Here is a 23145-nt window from a genome sequence, read left to right as displayed (position 1 = left end):
TGGCGGTATTCGCATGTAACATCAACGGAATGTCACCATCACGTCACGTCAGCTTAGCGTCAGTCTAGGTTTCTCAGGAAGAATGTTTCGATGGGTTATTGACGGAGTCACGTGATATTTCGCTGTTGCTGCCAGTAAGTATCACCTCCACATTTGGTTTGTTCAGCTGAGCTAATCCGCCCATGTAGACATAGCTTAGGGAAACCATGAGCTTCTGCTGTGGTGATATTGAACGCCTAAATCTTGAATTTCTCTTCCTAATTTTTGTTTGTATCTTCCTTGACGGGTAAAAAAAAAAACTGTTGTTTAGATATTCTGAAATATTTATAGACCAATGACTCCTCATCTTCCATCTTCTTGTAAAGAGTATGGAGTTCTCCACAGTCTCGATTTTTTAACATTTTTTTTTCTAGCACAGGCTCTTTTTGCTCGCTGTTCTTCTTCCTCGCCATCACGTGCAACAGCATTCACTGCAAGCTGCTTTAAACCAACTTTTGGCATTTTATGACTATTTGCCATGAACTACGAAATAGCGACTCGGGTGAGTATTTTATGAACCAGCTGTAACGTCACGACGTTCTTTCGACGTTGACGTGCCATGTAGTGTGAATGCTCAGGAATCCCTCTGACCGGCAACGCTCAAAAACGTGGCGGTTACGTGATGGTGACGTTCCGACAAGTGTGAATCCATATTCGCAGCACAAATAACAATCGGAGACGAAAATGCTGTCTGCAATGGCAAACTAAACAGCAGCCGTATACAGATACCATCTGCAACATTTTAGAATGTCATTGTATACCACTGATTTAGGCATTTCGGGCAGCTGCTACATCAAACTTGGGAACTATTTTTTGATTATAATCCACAATTTATACAATGCTTGGTCCCGCAAATCACGAAGTTGATACAATTCGCCTTTTTGGTTACATGTATTAAGTTTATTTATTTATTCATTCACCCAAAAATATTTTAAGATTGTGGGACACGTCACTGGTTACACCCACACACTTACGCATACACACACACACATACACTGATGCCGAAATTCAAGTATAAGCTGCTGTTGTAGTTCCAGAAGTTGTGAAAGTGTACCTGCCGACGACTGTTTTCACTTTCTGCAGTAATAAAATGAAAACACACTGGAATCGAATGTAGTACAGCAGCAATTACTCCACGATAAATGGGACAGAATACTGCCACCAGGGACCAGTGGTTAAAGGAAATTGGCGCAACAAAGTACAACCAAGTTGAACTTTTTGTAGCATGACAAAAGTTGCGTCTCTGAAGTTGTGCCACTTGAAACTAAGAGTTTTCACAAGCAACTGCTTTGCAACTTCAGTATGACAGTAGCTTTGGTGACACTTTTCTTGCGTGTGTGCACTCGGATTAGTCGAAGACATGTTGCATGTTACTGCAAAGTGAGATTGTTCGCAATGTGAAGAGTTTTTGTAAACCTTCAATAACGTGTCAATGACTTGGTGCGTATTGATTATTTCCGATGAAAAATGAACTAGCACAGCTGAAATTCGGCTTTGGCATGGATTTGAAGTACCGCGGGTACAGTAATGTCTTTGGTGTATGGTTTGGTGTCTGTATCGTTTAACATCTTTGAGTGATGCATGAGTTGCAGACAGCTCTTTGTTATTAGCGTGGTGCGTACGATTTGTTTACAGTTGAGATTGTGAGGATACAATAAAATTTCGTGAAGTTCCTGGATTAAAAACTCATCAGAATGGTTAGTACATTGCCCTTCCACTTGCAGTTGTAACATATTGCCAGAGATATTTTGTACTGTATTGAACATTTTTGAGTTAACGATGTAGAAGAATCATTGTGATGATCTACTTTCGTAGATATCATTTTCTGTATTGCTATTTAATTGTCAATGAGAATTTGCAGATTACTAATTGCAGTTTATCTCGTGCAGCTGTATAGTACCTGAATGTCTGATAACTCATTTATTGTGTAGGGCCTAATGCTAGGCAATTTGTATGACAGCCTCTGTGTTGTATTAAGTACCTAAGGCCTGTATATTTGTAAGTGATATGAAAGTGACACTTTATTCACACCTCCATTCTGGATTGTAAGGAATTTCTTTTCCACGCCATAATGTATACTTTCTGACGTTCATACAACTATAGTACCATTATCCAGAATTTTCATGTAAAGCTAATTACTACCCATAACAGCACATTGTACACACTTGCATATTTTTAAATGAACTGTCTTTTTGTGGAAAAATTTTTGCTGTTACGCTAGCAATCATTTGTTGTACAGTTCTTCTTCTTAACTGTATGTTGTATGAAACATTCTCAGACGATGGGTTGTCAAGCCATTGACATATTTTGTTATATGTTTCTCACACGTGATGAATGTTATTTAGTTCAGAACTACCATGACAATTATGTATTTTGTAACTTCTTCAAGAGGTGCGAACTCAGACTGAAACAGCTTTTAAGAGTTGTGGTCACAGTGAAAATAGTCTGATTTGGAGTGTAACACACTGGCTTTTGTACATGTGTTGTAAGTAGATGGTCTGCAGGAAGTTTTTGTGGTCTCCTTACTGATTTATATTAATTTCTTGTCTTCAGAGCAGCTCCTGAAGTAATTGCATCACTATATCTTGAGGCAAGAGACTACTCCTTCGAAGATACAATGTTCATACCACTTGGGAATGATATCAATACTTCTTTTTTATCATTTGTATATTATGCCTCCGTTACCATCCATACATTACATGTTATAATTGACTACAGCTCACACTTCATGTTCGTCTTTGTCATTTGTGCTCTTCTTGTCAACGCTAGCTTTTTTTTACAAGTGATATCGTGGCAATTGCCATGCCTGGTAAAGTTCCTTGGTCCGCAGTAAATCACTTAAGTGTGGGGCAGCGTTATCACACAGATGTCTCCAAGCACAGGAATACAGATGCCCATGCCCTACCTTGCTGATACACTGTGTCCACTCTTGCTCTCACATCATCTGCAAAAGACAAAAAGAGTTCAGGGCACAGTATGCATCCCAAAACGTAACACTTCATACTAAGAGAACAAGATGCTTGCCTAAGGTCACGACTGTTCTTTCTCAGTTAGAAAGCTATAGGGATTAACATATCATTTTCTCCATTGTGTTAGGTTATACATTTCAGCATTTGTTAATTTCATCGGATGGATGTTCATCATTATCATTAAATAGGTACCGTCATTAAATATATTGCTTAAAGGGCAAGGATTAGTGACAGTGGTGATGGCATGGGAGGGACAGGAGTGCTGCATAATCACACTCCAACCATGTCTAAACGTTTTCTGTAAATAGTAACTGAAGTCACTTCAAAAAGAAATATCAGGGGCCAAGGGATTACAGATGCATCCGATTCCATCTGTCTGCTTTGAGCCATGACGTCACCAATACAGCAGAAACGACCATTCTTAACATCTCCAATATGGCGCCTATGCTGTCATTTCATAAACGCGACAACAAACATGAAAATGCATATAAAACCAACAGACACATCTCTCTCCAAAAATATAATCAAAGTAATGGGACCAGTGCGGAAAATTGGGGTTTTTGGGTGGGGACAAACTAAACATAAACACAGACACATACAGACACACACCAATATTCCAAATTACACAAAACGATGACATAGAAACACCTCAAAATTCCCAAATTCCGTTAAACTACAGTATCGACAGGACTCGGTCACTTCCCTTCACCTACATAGCTCAACCGCAATTGTTGATACCACAAAATAAAAACCAACTACTACAGAAATTATAATCACACTGCAACTATCAGTACCACAAAACCAACACCTAAAATAACAAAAATTGTAATTGGACGCTTCCCATGACCTATTTAGGTCAACAACACCTCATGATACCAAAACAAACATAGCTACGACTTCCCATAACCTATACAGCTCAAATACTATACCAAAAAAATTGAAATCGAGTACTTCCCCTAAGATACATAAATCAAACACAAGTGCCGATACCAAAACATCAACCACCAATATATGCAATAAATGACACCGAGTCAACAACACATAAAAACCCCATCGAACAGCATAACACACGAACAATAGACCCAATAAAAGGACTACTTACATAAAAAAAGTTCTGGCGCTACACACTAACCCCCAACTCACATATTCTGCTTGCGTATGCCGCATTTCACTATCTCTGTAACAAGCCCAAAAAGTTGCAGAAACTGGATGACGGACATGTCATCCCCCATTTCAGCCCGCGGACTCACACTATTAAACTTAGAAGTCATATCCATATATAATAAAAGAAGCCACAAATAGAATTAAATGACTTACAACACAACGAACAGCAAACTGATAACATCAAACAACACCGCAGTAACGTAAACACAACAGAAACTTAATTCTTAACTCTCTGAAACTAATTTCTGTTCTTTTATAACAATCACGACCAATAAATGCACACTTCAAGTACCGACACCCAAATGAAATCAATACATCGCATAACACTCGGACCATACACACACCACCAGAGGACACCACCAACTGCAACAAGATGACATCTACAAACACGACACACTCATAAACTAAACTCCGTGTTGTCATGACATCACACAACACAACACCCTCATGTCACGAGGCAAAGCCGACGAGTGGGGTCGGACGCCTCTGTTGACCCGGGGCCAAGCACAGTGTCAGAGTCGTATTGCCTTAGAAAATAAATCCAGTATGTATTCTACCATTCTGCTTCAGCTCTTCTGTGAAATCTTTAAATCTCTTCAAGTAGTGTTGTAGTGGGTTCACTGCTGATTCCGTCAAATGACACTTGAACTGTTGCTTGTGAGCCAATTTCATTGCTTATTTAAATGAACAGTTTCTCATTTGGCATCATAAGGCTGACTAGATATCCCAGTCCTTCTCTACTCATGGAAGTACCACACTTGCTGATGACTAATAACCCAAGAGCTCCTCATCAGCAGGTGTTGTATTAATGTGTGGGAAATCCAGAAGCAACCGATTCCACCCTGCTTTGACCCATGACGTCACAAATATGGCGGAAACGACCATACACTACGACTCTAATATGGCACCTATGATGTCATTACGTAAACGTGACCACAAACACGAAAATACATTGAAAAACCCACACACATGTTCCACAAAAAACCTAATGAAACTAATGGGACGAGCGTGGAAAATTGGGGGTTTTTGGGTGGAGACAAAGTAAATATCAACAAATTTAGACACACACCACTATACCAAACAACACAAAATGACGAAAAAAACCGACAACACAAAACTCCCCAAATTCCACCAAACACAATATCCTCTGGAATCGGACACTTCCCTTGATGTATATAGCTCAACAGCAACTCCCAATACCGGAACACCCACAGCAACTACACATTGGAATCGAACACTTCCCATGACCTATATAGTTCAATAGAAACTACCGATACCAAATCATAAAACCCAAAACTACAACCACGTCCACAATCATCACTACCTCAAAAAATACAACAAACCAACAAAAGTGGAATCGAAGACCTGTTATCCTTATGACATCTCCACATATAGCTGTCCCTGGTCCGAGACGCCGGGACTTTAGTAAGCTTCACCTCTTCACAACACACTGAACGCTTCACGACTTCATCCAAAAGTCCAAATAGTTGAAGTAATTTTATTAGAGACAACGCACTGTCCCTCATCATCGCCGACAACCGAAAACTGTTGACCTTGCCAGCCATATCCATACCTACCAAAGACATAAACAAAGCAGTTTACCTAAATTCACATACGACAAACAGAAAAAAACTACAATAACGTCGACATAACAAAACCAAAATTGTTAACTCACTGGAAAATATTCTGCTGAAAGCACAGTCACTACCAATACCACACACGTGCAATGCTACCATGAAAATGAACCCTATACGCCACGTAACACGCTACCCATAAACACACCACCAGAGAGAACCACCGACCGCAACAATACGCCACCTATAAACATGCCACACACGCAAACTAAACCAAAAACATCACCTAACACACAACACATAAATACACCACCAGAGAGCACCACCGATCACATCAAAATGACACCTACAAACACGCCACTCTCACAAACTAAATTCTGCACCGTCGTGATGTCATACACTACAACAGCCTTACGTCACAGGTCAAAGCTGATGGGTGGGATCGGACACTTTGGTCGGCCCAATGTCTGGACTGTGGAGGCTATACCTACATCTCTAATGAAGTGTAGATGGGGTATTGACATCTAACATTCCTTCTTTTACATTTTTCACCCAAATGTAGCAAGACCTTGCAAGATGTTATGCTCACAATTGACAGTTTTATTGAGGTAACATTATATGTAGGTGTCATGCTTTCTTTCGAATTTTAGGAGTAAGAGAATGTGGGCCATGGAACTCTAAAATTTTTATGGTTTTCCATTCTTTTCTTTTGTGGGTAAGCTACTTACTGTTGTCATATCCCACAAACATTTTGTGAAGCTGTTAATTTGTGCGATTAACTATTTCTTCTATGTCTTGAGTGTGTGCAGTTTCCATTTCAGTTCTGGCGAGTTTCAATAACATTACAGCTCTAACTTTTTACTTTAATGTCAGGAAACTCATAATGACTAAAATGTTAACATCAGCTGCTGGTCAGATAATGGGCATTGTGTCCATCTTCACTGGTGAAATAATTTAAAATTATATTTACATATGTACAGTGCCTAATGAAACATTTTTTAGCACCATACGTAGCACGTTTGAAGTCTCATGTCTGTACGTACCGTTTTGGCACGTAAGCAGTGCCCTTACAGGTCAGGTACTCTTTCGATGTGAAACTGTAACATCTGTTTGACCACAGTTGTTCTGTTAACTTGTTTATGTGATTAGTCAGTGTTTTCTGATATGAGATACATGCTACCATAATGTGCCTGCAATAGAATGTGCTAAATGTACTCAATACTGTTTAGGTGTGGAAATGACATTTGCAAACAAGAGACTTAAAACATGCTGACTATGTTGCCAAAAATGCAACATTTATGGCGGTACAATGATATATATAAATGAGTAATTAAGAAAATTGTGGGTGCATTATTGACAAATATGTAAGACTTGCAGTTGTTTTGCAGCAAGTATGCATAGCTACACAAGTTGATTAATTACATTAAATCCCATTGCAAGATGATTGGAGCAGATTTTAACACAAAAGAAAAACAAAGACTTGAAACAATAGTATGAAAAGGAGTAGTCAGAAACTAAGGTCGTTTGTGTGTGTGTGTGTGTGTGTGTGTGTGTGTGTGTGTGTGTGTGTGTGTGTGTGTGTGTGTGTTGTCTATTTCTGATGAAGGCCTTGTTGGCCAAAAGCTTGCTTTCTGACAGTCTTTTTGTTGTCCCTATCTGCGACTCACCATCTCCGCTGAATGATGACTAGCAACTATCATTTTCATAATATTGTTATTTTTAAAAAAACTTTTACTGACCCAAATATTTCAGTTGTACCACTCAATAGAGCACAATTGAAACCACTTTTCTTTCTGCCTCACCACAATAAGAAGCAAGAGTACTTTGATGACACTGCTGTTAGGACGTTGCAAACAATTTCTAAGCTATTATACAGGGTGTATCAAAAAGAATCGTGATTTAAAAAAATCATTTTACAAAGACTTAAGAATAATTCTTCAGTGGGATTGATATCAGAAATGACAGAGGTCATATGAAGAGTTTTGAAGTGAAAAGAAACAAAATGTCGCAACAACTAGACTGGTTGAAATTTGCATTTACCTCTTTGGGATAACATAGTGAGACATCTCGGGATATCAATGTTATGTCTGGCATGGTTTAGTGTGTGTGTGTGTGTGTGTGTGTGTGTGTGTGTCACTTCCCCCTAACAAATTCAAAGCTGTGCCCTCAGCAGGCAAAATGATAGGCCTATCGTATTTTTCAATGTCTGCTGTATGATACTCAATGTCCGCTGTATGATACTCACTGTATTCCTCGAGCATGGAAAAACCATTAACAGTGATGTGTACTGTGAGACACTCCATAGCCTATGCAAGTCCATCAAGAACAAATGGCCTGAGCTGCTCCCGGAGGTGGTGATTCTGCATCTACATCTACGTGATTACTCTACTATTCACAATAAAGTGCCTGGCAGAGGGTTCAAAGAACCACCTTCAAGCTACTCTCTACCATTCCACTCTCGAACGAAACACGGGAAAAACGAGCACTTAAATTTTTCTGTGCGAGCCCTGATTTCTCTTATTTTATCGTGATGATCATTTCTCCCTATGTAGATGGGTGCCAACAGAATGTTTTCGCAATCGGAGGAGAAAACTGGTGATTGAAATTTCATGAGAAGATCCTATCACAATGAAAAACACCTTTGTTTTAATGATTGCCACTCCAATTCACGTATCATGTCTGTGAAACTATCCCCCCTATTTCGCGATAATACAAAACGAGCTGACCTTCTTTGTACTTTTTCGATGTCATCTGTCAGTCCCACCTGATGTGGATCCCACACCGCACAGCAATACTCCAGAATAGGGTGGACAAGTGTGGTGTAAGCAGTCTCTTTAGTAGACCTGTTGCACCTTCTAAGTGTTCTGCCAATGAATTGCAGTCTTTGGTTTGCTCTACCCACAATATTATCTATGTGATCGTTCCAGTTTAGGTTATTTGTAGTTGTAATCCCTAAGTATTTAGTTGAATTTACAGCCTTCAGATATGTGTGACTTATCGCGTAATAGAAATTTAGTGGATTTCTTTTAGTACCATGATGACAAGCACCCAAATGTCTCGAAACACACAACATGTAATGGCGAAGTTCAAGTGGGAGCAGCTTGGGCATTTGCCCTACATGGAATTCACTGCATGACTTCCATATGTTGTTCTTCTAAAAAATCATCTCAAAGGGAGGTGCTTCAACTCAGACAATGAATTGAAGGACACAGTGGAGGACTGGCTTCTGTCACAACCGCTGGAATTCTGGGAACTGGGAATCCCTCAGCTCATGAAACATTGGTATACTGGTGATTACTTTTGAATAAAGACTTCAGTTGTACCCATGAAGTTGTTTCATACATTTTCTTTTGAATACTCCTGTATAATAGTAGATCTTGCAGAGAAGACTACATGTTGATGTTCAACATATTTTTCCAAAAGAAAATAAATATGCCAAAACAGATGAAAAGACAATTATGACATTCATCAAATCATAAACAAATTGTTGAAAAGCTCTTGAGTTTCCAGTAGGGTTGTAGTGTTGAATAAGTGCGACACTTAAATGAGTCATACTCTTCATAGTCTAGTCATGTCTCTTGTTTGAAACATTACAGTTTTCCAACTCTGTAACCCTTCTGGAAACATAAGAGCTTTTCATCAGCATCTACATATTTGCTGGGAAAGTCTGCATGCAAGCCATAATAGAACTGTTAGTTGTAGATAAGCTGGAAAGAAACAGACAGGCAAGAAGTCAGACATATGCCTTATAAGAATTTGTCAGTATGTAAGGATAGGGAAATGTACCAAATTAAACTAAACAGCAAGCTCAGCATCTTAGAATATTATACAAATGTAGACATCACAATCAGTTATTGGAGATGGGTACTTCTACAAAGAGTAAAAGTTGTGAAGCAATTAAAAGAAAAGAAAACAATAAATGTAACAAGACAACAGTTACAGAGGGGTGTCTGAAGGTGATAGAATATATTGAACTAAATGAAGCCTATATATATATATATATATATTCTTGAGGATGAGTGTTCTTCATCCTTCTACAACCTGTACAAATATTCCTATATTATGCTCTACCTGTTCATAGGACATTAAACATTGCCCATAAAAAGGTTAGTCTTCTGCATGAAACTTGAAGTGTAACTTTTATTTCCAAAGTGAAGTATATGTTCTGGTTCAAGTTGGCATCTATATTATTGATTGTTGTGGACTACAGTCTTTTGCAGGAAATAACCGTTGTGGCTTATCAAACTATGTCTACTTTCTTCCCTGTAAAAGCTACACTGTATTATTATGTTTCAGTTTGGATTTAATATGTTCCCGGACATTCCTCGCCCCTTCAACACACAGTTCAGATGTTTCTCTGTGTCCATGTTGCCTGGAAATGAGAGGCATGATGTCGAAAGAGGTGGTAAAAGTAAGTATACTTCATAAAAATGTCATAGTATGGGTTCACCCTAGGTCAAATATTTGGAAATGAACTCCTGAATAAGTGATTTTTGGACATGAAATTATAATTAGTTAAATAGATTCACATGTTGTAACATTTTTTCCTAGAGATCACAGTTGGTACAATCATTAAATATATAACAACTAGCTGAGTACCCGCCATTGCCTGGGTATGTTTTTATTCCAATTCTATCAGCCCATCTCCTCTTCCCCCTCTCTCTGTCCATCTCCTCCTGTCCCTCTTTCTGTCCACCTGCTCCTCCCGCCCACCCTTCCACTCTGCCATCTTCACCTCTTCCCTTTCTGTGCCCATTTCCTCCTCCTCCACCTCACCCATATCTGCGTCCATCTTATCTCCTTCTCCCTCTCTGTATGTCCATCTTGTTATCATCCCCACCCCAATAAGAGGTTGCTAATTCTTAGGTCCGCAGTATTTCTTTCCACGTAGGGAGTAATATATATACCATGTTTGATTGGGTACATATATAGGACACATTTTGCACATATTTGTACACGTTTCACCTGTATCTGTATCGATTTTTGTTCTCTAGTTTTCTTTTTACGCTGCTCAATGTTTATGATGTCTTATCTCATAAACTATGTGTCGTACAGTGATATAATTTTGCAGGTACATTCAGTAGTGTATGCACATACTGCCTGCAAAGAATGTCATGAATCCAATTAGCAGTAAAGAAGTAATAAATTGTCATGTATTATGCAACAGTTTTACTGCATGAATAGCACAAATATAGTAGATGATAACTTTTTTCTTTTTATCATTTTATGTCAGTGGGAAAAAGTTTCATAACGGTTTGTTGCAAGTAACTGAGTGCACTCATTTTCAAATCCTGGATGCTTAAAATCTGGAAACTCACGCATTGTATGGTACACTTCTTTTTCAGCCCTACCCCTTTGATAGGTATGTGCTTCTTATCCCTTCTGCCACCCAGTGATTCTTTCCAGACCATATGTGGTATGTGTACCAAGTTTGGTTGAAATTGACCCAGTGGTTTAGGAGAGTTGGAACATCCATACATATATACATACATCCATTTTTATAATATGTACAGATAAAATGTCAGAGTAATTGCCTGAAATTGACGATGAAATAGTGCATGGGGTGGGGATCCTTCCGTGACAAGTCATGATTTTCTCAGTGCAATGATTTACATTAGCTGTTTTGAAATTTGTTCATCTTCAGGTGTTATTACAGTATATATTTCTACTGCTGATTGTACGATATATTTTATACTGCAAGTGTATATAACTGTGTGAAAATACCTTTAGTCCCAAAACAGTGAAGAGAAAAGCAAATTGTTCCTAGTAATTGTTTTTCCTTTATGTTATGAGGTCATCACAGGGGCAGAGTAATGTTTCGGGCCTGGCTTACAAAAGCTAAAACCTAAATATATTGTGTTGTCAGTGTTCAAAAATGATTTTTCTTTAATCTTTCATTGAACCTAAGTATTACCTCTTGTGTTCTAGAGCATAGCTTCGCTCTCTGCTGACCCAGGGGTACAATTCCTAGCACAACCAAAGATTGTTGCGGTTCAATCCCGTCTCCGGCCATCCTGATTTAGGTTTTCCGTGATTTCCCTAAATCGCTTGAGGCAAATGCCGGGATGGTTCCTTTGAAAGGGCACGGCCGATTTCCTTCCCCATTCTTCCTTCACCCAAGCTTGCGCTCCGTCTCTAATGACCTCGTTGTCGACGGGACATTAAACACTAATATCCTCCTCCTCCTCCTCCTCCAAAGATTGTTGTTCTACCCATTAGCTTTGAACTGTGATGTGTTCGAGATGGTGGACACCCCTATTTCAACCGTGTAAGATAGGGTGGATGTGACATCACTCATTACACACACAAATGGGTACAGATAATATGAATAATATAAAATAGCAGAAATAACATGAAACTAATGGGAAACGAGAATTAGGGGATCTTGAGTAAGGACAAACTAAATATACACTCATCGAGCAAACAGAATCATCAGCAATCAACAAAACCACAATTAGAAAATATGAAAAAATGTATCAGCAAAATTTTATATATATATATATATATATATATATATATATATATATATATATATATATATATATATAGAGAGAGAGAGAGAGAGAGAGAGAGAGAGAGAGAGAGAGAGAGAGAGGGGGGGGGGGGGGGGGGAACATTCCACGTGGGAAAAATATATGTAAAAACAAAGATGATGTGACTTACTGAACGAAAGCGCTGGCAGGTCGACAGACACACAAACAAACACATACACACAAAATTCAAGCTTTCGCAACAAACTGTTGCCTCATCAGGAAAGAGGGAAGGAGAGGGAAAGACGAAAGGATGTGGGTTTTAAGGGAGAGGGTAAGGAGTCATTCCAATCCCGGGAGCGGAAAGACTTACCTTAGGGGGAAAAAAGGACGGGTATACACTCGCACACACACACATATCCATCCACACATATACAGACACAAGCAGACATATTTAAAGACAAACTCTTTGTCTTTAAATATGTCTGCTTGTGTCTGTATATGTGTGGATGGATATGTGTGTGTGTGCGAGTGTATACCCGTCCTTTTTTCCCCCTAAGGTAAGTCTTTCCGCTCCCGGGATTGGAATGACTCCTTACCCTCTCCCTTAAAACCCACATCCTTTCGTCTTTCCCTCTCCTTCCCTCTTTCCTGATGAGGCAACAGTTTGTTGCGAAAGCTTGAATTTTGTGTGTATGTGTTTGTTTGTGTGTCTGTCGACCTGCCAGCACTTTCATTTGGTAAGTCACATCATCTTTGTTTATATATATATATATATATATATATATATATATATATATATATATATATATATATATATATATGGGGGGGGGAGAGAGAGAGACTGATCAGAAAGCTTACCTTACCAATGTACATAAAACAGATGCCACATCACCTACCCATCACAATCCAAAATAATAAACAATAACTAACAGCACAACCCAAAAATTCATAAACAGTGGTGTTAACCTTAATTTTGATCTACAAGAAAACAGCTAAGCACAAAAGACACATTCAGTACAGTACTGCAATAAGAGAATAAAACCATAACAACTGTACCCAATCTAGCAATAGCAATAATACTATGTTATCAATACAACCTCTTGAATGGCCACCTTAGACCTCTTAATCTAGGAATCCATCCAGATAGAACAGTAAGTGTTGTCTCGCCAACAGTGCCACATATAGTGGTTGCTGGTCCAAGATGCTGAAACTTTCATCAGTGTCATACCTTGTCCACAAATGTAATGTTTCACATACTCAGTAATTAAACCAATAACTGTAGAAATTTCTCAGCGTATCATATCCCAGTGTAGGATGCAACGACCTGCTGATGCACTTTGTTGTCATATCCATAAGTAACACAAAACAGAACATAAATTTAAATATCTAGCAGTAAATTACACACCACACCAACTCCAAATGCAAAAATGAATTTATTGTCAATAATTGCCTACATCCTATTGTTGATAATTGCCTACTTCAAAATAACTCACTCACAAACTGCCACGAACTCTTCCGATATTATTCTCACAAACATCACTCAAGGCTTCTAATGAATTGCTACAGCACTTGCAGACAATTTAGAAACATAAACATCCCATACCAGTGGTTTGAAAAGTTCTCGGAACGGAATAGAAAAACAGTACTTACATCACTGAAACTGTTTTTATTTTTCAATGTAGTCTCCTTGTAGACTAATGCACTTGGTCCAACAATGTTCCATTGCCTTGATCCCATCTCGAAAATAAGTTTCCTCTAGGCCTGCAAAATAGTTTGTCAACTCCGGCTATCAATTCTTCGTTTGAAGTGAAACTTCATCCACCAGGAAAAATTTTCAGTTTTGGGAAGAGATGGAAGTCTGACGGAGCTGTATCAGGTGAATAAGGTGGGTGTGGAAACAATTCATACCTTACTTCGTGTAATTTTGGCATGGCAACGGCACAAGCGTGTGGGCGCCCATTGTCTTGACAGAAGATGACTTTCTTCCTTGCTGAACCTGGCCATTTTTCATGTATCTTTTTTTATAATTTGTCCAGGAGGTTAATATAGTATTTTCCAGTGATTGTTTGCCCAGTGGGGAGATAATCTACTGACAGAATCTCCTTCGTATCCCAGAACACTGATGCCATGACCTTTCCCACTGAAGGAATTGTCTTTACTTCCTTTGGTGATGGAGAATCAACATGTTTCCACTGCTTTGATTGTTGTTTTGTCTCTAGGGTGTAGTAGTCCACCCGATAACAAATTCCTCTCCATGCTGCTGTCACATTAACACCGTTATGTATTAGTATGCTTTGCTGCTCATCACATAGAGGCGGCACCGAGCAATAGCCAGGCACAGTTAACATTGGATACTTAACTTTTGAATTCAGTTACTAATTCTGACATTCACTGTATAATTAAAATTCCTTTTTCTCTAAAGTTCTCAATGAATTTTGTTCTGGTTTCGAATGCAGCTTATTCCTGCAAGGGCTGTCCCAAGTCGAATTTTGTTTATTGTAAAGGAGGGAGCTATTTTTTGTTTTATTATTTTGATAGTTTTGATTCATGATTAGTATCTTTTGGTTTCATTGTTACACTTTTTTATCATATAGCTTTTCCCATTCAGTTATGGTTGGTTATATATGAGTATCTCTGTAATTAATATTATAGCTGCTGAAGATGGCAGCGTGTGCATGAGGTGAGCTTGCTGATGTGATTTGAATGTATGTGTGTTTCTTTGTCAGAGGAAGGCTGTGGCCGAAAGCTAATGTGTGTCTTTTAGTTGTGCCTGCCTGCAACTTAATGTTTCATCTTTACGGTAAGTAGAAATCTATGTTTTCCTTACATTGTTAATATCAGTTTAATCATCCATAGGCCCCTGTATCTGTATTGGAAATCTTTGTATTGACTCACATGGTTTGAATAGTTCAGTTGGCATGGTGAATAGTTATCCTGGTTACAGAAATACAAGTGCTAACAGTTGATGTTCAGGGTGTATGGGGAAGAAATTGCCTGTGACGATGAAGCAGAGATATTTTATGGCTTCATAGCCATAATATTATATTTGTAACATAATTTTCATTGTTTCTTTTTTAGTTATTATGCCGCCATCTGCTCTGGATACGCTCACTCGCCTCAACATAGTGTACCCAATGTTGTTTAAACTTACTAATAAGAAGACAAACAGAATAACTCATTCTGGAGTGCTAGAATTTGTGGCCGATGAAGGGAAAGTATATCTTCCATACTGGGTAAGTTTGTGTCTTGTATACTTACGAACAAAAAACAGGAAATATAGCTATTAACTGAACAGTATCCAGCATAATGATATTGCTATGTTTAATTTTTTTTTTTCACTGTGTGTGGAGGAAGGGGGAGGCACCATTCTAATGTTTTTAGTTGCTTATATCGAGTTTGTCTTACGGGACTTCCAGTGTGGTGCAGCACAGCTGACGGCAAAATTGTAGAGCAATTCTTGTTTCTTGTTTGAGAAACTATCACTCGTTAATGGTGCTGCACCAAGTGGCAGTAAACCACTGCATTGGTGGTTCATCTAAGTCCATTCAAAGGACTGGTGCTTATCCTACCAGGAGAGTGTTGCATGTAAACACTGCTTTGTTGAGTTATGGATTACGTGATGATTAGGAAGTGTTGAGCACATCTCCAGATCTAACACATACATTTTGGCTCTGGAGAATTCACCGACAGTATATTCCACTTTGGTGCAAGCTCTGAATACCTTGAGAGGTCTAGTTGATCATAGCGGCCTGTGAATCAGTCCCGTAGTAAATGGTAGCTACAGTTAGTCACTTTGTTTTACAACATTTTGTTTGCTGTACAAATGCTTATGGTGATTATTTTGAACTTGCAAATTTAATGGGTATATAAAATATGATATTCACGCATCTTTTTATTTATGATCTGTGTACTATTCAAAAGACTCTGTGCATAATTTGGAATATGCATCATTATATTTATTACACAAACAATTCCTTGACATTGTGGGATTACTTTTGTAACTATGACTTATTAATCATTATATTACTCTCATACTTCATAAATTGTATTTAAGTAGAAAGGTGAACAGAGTGACATCTACTCACTTGAGTGGATGTTACTCTTGAATGTAGTAGTTCAATTTATGAATTTGAATTCTTACTCAGTTTACTTATATACACTTGGCTACATTTTTGGAATTCTGCTTCCCTACCTGACTGCTTCTAGTGAAGTATTTTGTGTTGTACAATAGTAATACTCTTAGACAATATATAATAGCACACTCATTTGTTTGCATTATTTTATACAGAGCAATCCATTCAAAAATGTCTTGATCACATATGGTGTATGTATAACTGTTCCTTTTTTTTACATTGTGACGTTTTGTGTTGGGGGCATTGCAGTTAATTTTAAGTGATCACTATGAGTGCTAGTTGAGTATTTGTATCCCAATTCTTATAAAATTTTTGACCCCAGTGATGCGTTGATTGTTAGTTGCGTACTAGGCAATAAAGTCACATAGTTCAGTTGGACTTGTGGAGAGCTTATACCAGGCTGCAGAAATATGAATATGAGCAGTTGATGGTCAGCATATAGGGGGAAGATGTGGTCTCTGACTATGAATCAGATAAACTTTATGGCTTCATAAGCAGCCAGAATATCTGTTTTGTGTGGTGGCCAAGACCACTGTTTTTTCTCTCAGCTATTTGGAGGAAAAACCTAAGGGTTCACAAGCTCTGATGACATGCTGCCTCAGAACTACATCTACAGAATGGGCTGAAATATCTGAAAAGAGTGTCAAGGGGGCTGCAGTAACAGGATATGTGAGCAGTGCAATACCTGCTAGTCATAAGAGACACACTTTGAACACCTTCTGTTGGTCATTATTCCACATAAGAGGCATGGAAACGCACTGTGGGGGCAGCTAGGAGTGCACGGACTTCAGCAACGTGAGGTGTAATGTCGTGATAAAAGTGTATCATAGCTTGGCATCAATAATCAACATATTTTTTGCACTGTCATTGGGACTGAGTACTCTATCAGTTCCAGAGGTGGGCACGTGCTGGGAGCCTGTATCTTGAATCTGCCAAATGTCACTTCAGTTCCTTCTTATTTTTGAGTTCAGTGCTACCAGTCACTTACATTTATTTTATGTTCCAGTTCTGCTGATAATGCGTTTGTTAAAATTCTGTAGAACTGAGTAGTCAGTGAAGCTGTGGGGAAAATTCTTAAATGTTACATTCATGTTTTGATGAAAATGATGCCACCAATGAAGTTACTGTTGTGAATATGATGCCACCAGTATACATGAAACAGAAGTCTTGGCCCCATTAGCACCTCATTAGTGAACCTTTGGAAAGTCTTGCAGCTCATAGAACATGTGGAGATGTTCAAACATCCATACTGTTTTGCTATATCCATTTTATGTATGTCATCTGGGGCTACAGGCATGTGGTTGTCGGCCTGAAAGAGGCCCAGAGTGGAGAAAACCATACAACCTGAAACAAGCATCCAAAATCTCTTGCTAATGTTCAGGAATCAAATGAGACATGGGACACACGCTCAAGGATACTTTAACTCAATAAAGACAAGGCAATAATTACCAATCAAACATAAGCTCTGGCTTGTAATTTCCACCAGATTTTATTTAACAATTGCATGACAGTAGCAAACTGCTGTTACCCCAGAATAATATACATAATTGCCCTAGAATTTGAAACATTACTAAATAGACAAAATGTCTATGGGTGTCAAAGCGCACTCCAAACAATAAATAATTTTAAAACCCTCTTTCGTGATGGCTGGGTGTTGTGTGCTGTCCTTAGGTTAGTTAGGTTTAAGTAGTTCTAAGTTCTAGGGGACTTATGACCACAGCAGTTGAGTCCCATAGTGCTCAGAGCCATTTGAACCATTTTAAAACCCTCTTTACATAAACCTGGATCAAACAACAATAAATGGTTTACTGAGAAAAACTCCCGCAGAAGCAAGGACACCTCTCAAGACAAAACAGCAGGAACAACTCACAACTTCTCATTTGAATAAGATGTTAAAAACCCACTACAATGAAAGGCATCTTTCAGGTATTACCAGACTTCAGTGACAAGTAATGGCACATCAAAGGTGCGCGGAATCTACAACTCAGATCGAGCCTGGGTGAAAGCTGGATGCCTCGGCATCACCGGGAACAAATAATAAAATACTCAACTTAAATTTGCTGAAGAACTGGAGTGTACTGATGAACACAGTGACCACGCTATCACTTACAATTCACTGGCTGCCACCAAGGCATCGTCCCCCAGTTGAACCGACCAGCTACGATCACGACGCGCACTGCTGATTGTACCACTGAAACACACAGCAACTGGTCAGTATTAAGAACAACACAATCCTTAAAACATTAGAAAAATTTCAAACAGGAATACAGTTACTCTTTGTAGCCTTTGGAGAAAAGAGAACCACTTGTATGAATATCAAGAGCTCAGATGGAAACCCAGTTCTAAGCAAAGAAGAGAAAGCAGAAAGGTGGAAGGAGTATATAGAGGGTCTATACAAGGGCGATGTACTTGAGGACAATATCACGGAAATAGGAGAGTATGTATATGAAGATGAAATGAGAGATATGATACTGCGTGAAGAGTTTAACAGAGCACTGAAAGACCTGAGTCGAAACAAGGTCCCGGGAGTAGACAATATTCCATTAGAACTACTGACAGCCTTGGGAGAGCCAGTCCTGACAAAACTCTACCATCTGGTGAGCAAGATGTATGAGACAGGCGAAATACCCTCAGACTTCAAGAAGAATATAATAATTCCAATCCCTAAGAAAGCAGGTGTTGACAGATGTGAAAATTACCAAACAATCAGTTTAATAAGCCACAGCTCCAAACGTGAATTCTCTACAGATGAATGGAAAAGCTAGTAGAAGCCGACCTCGGGGAAGATCAGTTTGGATTCTGTAGAAATATTGGAACACGTGAGGCAATACTGACCCTACGACTTATCTTAGAAGCTAGATTAAAGAAAGGCAAACCTACGTTTCTAGCATTTGTAGACTTAGAGAAAGATTTTGACAATGTTGACTGGAATACTCTCTTTCAAATTCTGATGGTGGCAGGTGTAAAGTACAGGGAGCGAAAGGCTATTGCAATTTGTACAGAAACCAGATGGCAGTTATAAGAGCCGAGGGACATGAAAGGGAAGCAGTGGTTTGGAAGGGAGTGAGACAGGGTTGTAGCCTTTCCCCGATGCTATTCAATCTGTATATTGAGCAAGCAGTGAAGGAAACAAAAGAAAAATTCGGGGTAGGTATTAAAATCCACGGAGAAGAAATAAAAACTTTGAGGTTTGCCGATGACATTGTAATTCTGTCAGAGACAGCAAAGGACTTGGAAGAGCAGTTGAACGGAATGGATAGTGTCTTGAAGGGAGGATATAAGATGAACATCAACAAAAGCAAAACGAGGATAATGGAATGTGGTCGAATTAAGTCGGGTGATGCTGAGGGAATTAGATTAGGAAATGAGACACTTAAAGTAGTAAAGGAGTTTTGCTATTTGGGGAGCAAAATAAGTGATGATGGTCGAAGTAGAGAGGATATAAAATGTAGACTGGCAATGGCAAGGAAAGTGTTTCTGAACAAGAGAAATTTGTTAACACCTAGTATAGATTTAAGTGTCAGGAAGTCGTTTCTGACAGTATTTGTATGGAGTGTAGCCATGTATGGATGTGAAACATGGACGATAAATAGTTTGGGCAAGAGAATAGAAGCTTTCAAAATGTGATGCTACAGAAGAGTGCTGAAGGTTAAATGGCTAGATCACATAACTAATGAGGAGATAATAGGATTGGGGAGAAGAGAAGTTTGTGGCACAACTTGACTAGAAGAAGGGATCGGTTGGTAGGACATGTTCTGAGGCATCAAGGGATCACCAATTTAGTATTGGAGGGCAGCGTGGAGGGTAAAAATCGTAGAGGGAGACCAAGAGATGAATACACTAAGCAGATTCAGAAAGATGTAGGTTGCAGTAGGTACTGGGAGATGAAGAAGCTTGCACAGGATAGAGTAGCATGGAGAGCTGCATCAAACCAGTCTCAGGACTGAAGACCACAACAACAACAACAGCCAAACTCTGGCAGTCACTGTGTGCAACAACAGTTTACACTGCATTTGCACAGAAACCATGATACATAAACATTCATATGAGAACACTGCAGAATGTGTAGAAACCAGAACACATTCTCAGCCTTATAATCCTAAATAATAATTACATACAAGAAAAACAATGTTATAAATCTCTTAATTTTACAAAGGATGCCACTATAGGTGGATTACTCTTGATAGCGAAAGGCAGAAAGAAGTGCCAGAAAATGAAACCTGTGGTTCTTTCAGAGTGCACAAGCCCTCACTTAGATATACACGCCTTGCCAGTATCTCAAGTGTGTTCAAAACAGGCAAATCCCTGTTCAATATGTTGTGCACCAGTGGTCACGAAACAGATAACATGGGCGTCCAAACAGTGGGAGAGCCATTAACTGCAAACAGCATGAGATTTTACATACATGTACAGCAGGACTTCAAGAACCTGAATAATTCTCATGGACTCCAGACTGTACACTGGAGTGCCAACCAGCCTACTCCCCAAGGCGACGTGTGCTTAAATAGCCGAAAAGTGACCAAAGAGGAAAGCTGTGGCCATGCGATGCAGAGTCGATTGCAGAGATCTTACGTCATTACAGAGAAGTGACTGGTGTCAACGGCACCACATATGAGCAAGATTGCCTTTCAGCTGGCTTCTTACCGACCACGTGCAGTGATGACACTCGTGTGCTTTCTGACAGTCATGCTGTGCTTATGTGAACCATTATATTGACTTGAAATATGTGTGAATCAAGATACTGTGGTCGACAGGAGAAAGGAGGAACACTGTTGAGTTACCCATAAGGTCACAGACTGGCATGATCGATGGAAATTCCATTAAGAAGTGCAAGTGTGGAGGCGGTCTTGTGATGAAATGCACAGTCAGATCGCTACACTGAGATAGCTGGCCAGTCACTTTTAATGTTCATTCCAGTCCAGTACACGACTATGCTGCATGTCTGGTATGAGGTCATTGAAGCACAGAAAATCCTATGCTGTAACTGGGCGGGTGATGGTGGTGACAATAAAATGCCACTTGAAAGCTCTGTGCTGACCAAAGTTCAGAGTTATTGTCATTCAGTTGCAGGTTTATTGAGGAACCATTTGCTGCAACAAGAACAAAGTTGTTGCATGGTGTTTGCTGCCACAAGGGTGCACATGGTAATACTAAGCCTGTCTCTACTAAAGGCTGCAGCTCAGTCCTTTTCATGAAGTTTCCATTCATATGTTGTAGGCACCAAATGCGCTTGGACAATATATAGTTTTATTTGCATGATTGTGTACAGAGTAGTGTTTTCAACTGCCAACCTAGCAAATCATCGGGTAGGTGCAGACTGCCATTCTTATTGCAGATAGCCTCTTCTGGTACCTGGTAAATCCCTGCCCTGGTGTTGCTGATTTTGAGTTGTGTTTGTTTGTGGCACTCAGCTTAAAAGATGAGGCATAGGCTTGTATACACAGGCTCAGTAGAGGCAATGGATAGGAATACAACGCCAGACAAAGTTTTCCCTGAAGCAACAAGGAGTTTTTGGGATACAGCATAGAGTTGTGTGTAGGGCAGGGATGATGTGTTCATGTAAGATAAAATATAAGAGAAAAAGTGACTTCGGAAAACAGTATGGGCTGCAGCACTGTGACAATGTAACTGCATTAGTTCATAGAGGTTTCCTGAAGAAAAACTTAGATATTGTGTTCATATTATTGTTTGTGTGCATATCTCCTCATTTTCACTACAAGATAACCTATTGTCTTTTCTCATTCCATTGTTAGTATTTAACCTAGGTGTTTCAAATATTGTACCAAGCATAAAAATTGATGGGACTTTCTTTTGATCCAGTTGATTTATCCGATTTTTTTTTTTTTTTTTTTTTTACGTGGTCTTCGGGGCTTTTTGAACTAACAGTGCAGTGTTCCTTTGTTCCTTGCTTGATTATCAGTTTCTTTGTGCTGTTGCCTAACAGTTATGCACTTTTACCACTCTCAACCACTGTTATCTGTAAACACTGATTCAGTATATATTTCATCTTAGATTTCTACTGACACCAATGATTTTTATGATTTTTTACTGTAGGAGAATGTTTGAAAATCGTTCCATGCTCTCTATAGTAAACACGTTCGTCATCCACATCTCATTTTACAGTGGTGTTAGACAAGTCAGATTCATACAACAACAAAACATTAACAAAATGCAGAGTCACATTTACTTACTTGTCTTAGTAGTTAATTCCAACATTAACAGTACACTATTCGTCTCATTACGAGACATTGTGAGTGTGTGAGTGTGCACATTCCCCCCCCCCCCCCCCCACACACCTATCTTCAGAGCTCACATCAGGACTGTGATGATATATCTGACCCTCCATCATGTTCTTCATGTGTCCCCATCTGTCTTTCTGAAAAACCAAGTCAGCATCCCTAAATGATGATGATGATGATGATAACGTAGGATGAGGAGGTTAGCATTGTCCATCACAGATGTTGGTCGTGTAAGTTACCAGTAATGAGTATTACAATCTGAAACTATTGTGGAATAACAAGAATGTTTTATTTTTTTAAAACAATGGAAATCCAGGATTGAATGTAACAATATTGCGAAAATGATAGTTTCTACTCACCCTATAGTGGATATGCTGAGTCGCAGATAGGCACAACAAAAAGACTGTCACACAATAGGCTTTTGGCCACTCAGGGTCTGTCAAAAATATCGTCCGATTTTAAAAAATCGGAACTTTTATGTTATTTGAGGTATGTGTGGGAACAATGTACAATTGGAAAGACCTAACTTTTGAGTTTTACATCGTTTCTGCTTG

At 39.0% G+C, this 23145-nt stretch overlaps 1 protein-coding gene across 2 annotated transcripts in view; it reads left to right on the top strand.

Moving 5' to 3' along the window:
- The first annotated feature begins 1607 nt into the window (after positions 1-1607).
- The window catches only part of LOC126203856 (ubiquitin fusion degradation protein 1 homolog), a 60085-nt gene continuing 38547 nt past the window's right edge, over positions 1608-23145 (top strand). The window contains exons 1-3 of one of the 2 annotated variants that reach the window (XM_049938232.1): positions 1608-1736; positions 10043-10157; positions 15298-15452. In XM_049938232.1, coding sequence (XP_049794189.1) covers positions 1734-1736; positions 10043-10157; positions 15298-15452 — 273 coding nt within the window. In that variant the 5' untranslated portion in view covers positions 1608-1733. Of the gene's footprint in view, positions 1737-10033; positions 10158-15297; positions 15453-23145 lie in introns of those variants that run through there. The other variant, XM_049938231.1, reaches the window with a different exon arrangement.

Source organism: Schistocerca nitens, chromosome 9 (assembly GCF_023898315.1).
Source record: "Schistocerca nitens isolate TAMUIC-IGC-003100 chromosome 9, iqSchNite1.1, whole genome shotgun sequence".
Classification (NCBI taxonomy): Eukaryota; Metazoa; Arthropoda; class Insecta; order Orthoptera; family Acrididae; genus Schistocerca; species Schistocerca nitens.
This window is presented reverse-complemented; position numbering and strand designations above follow the sequence as displayed.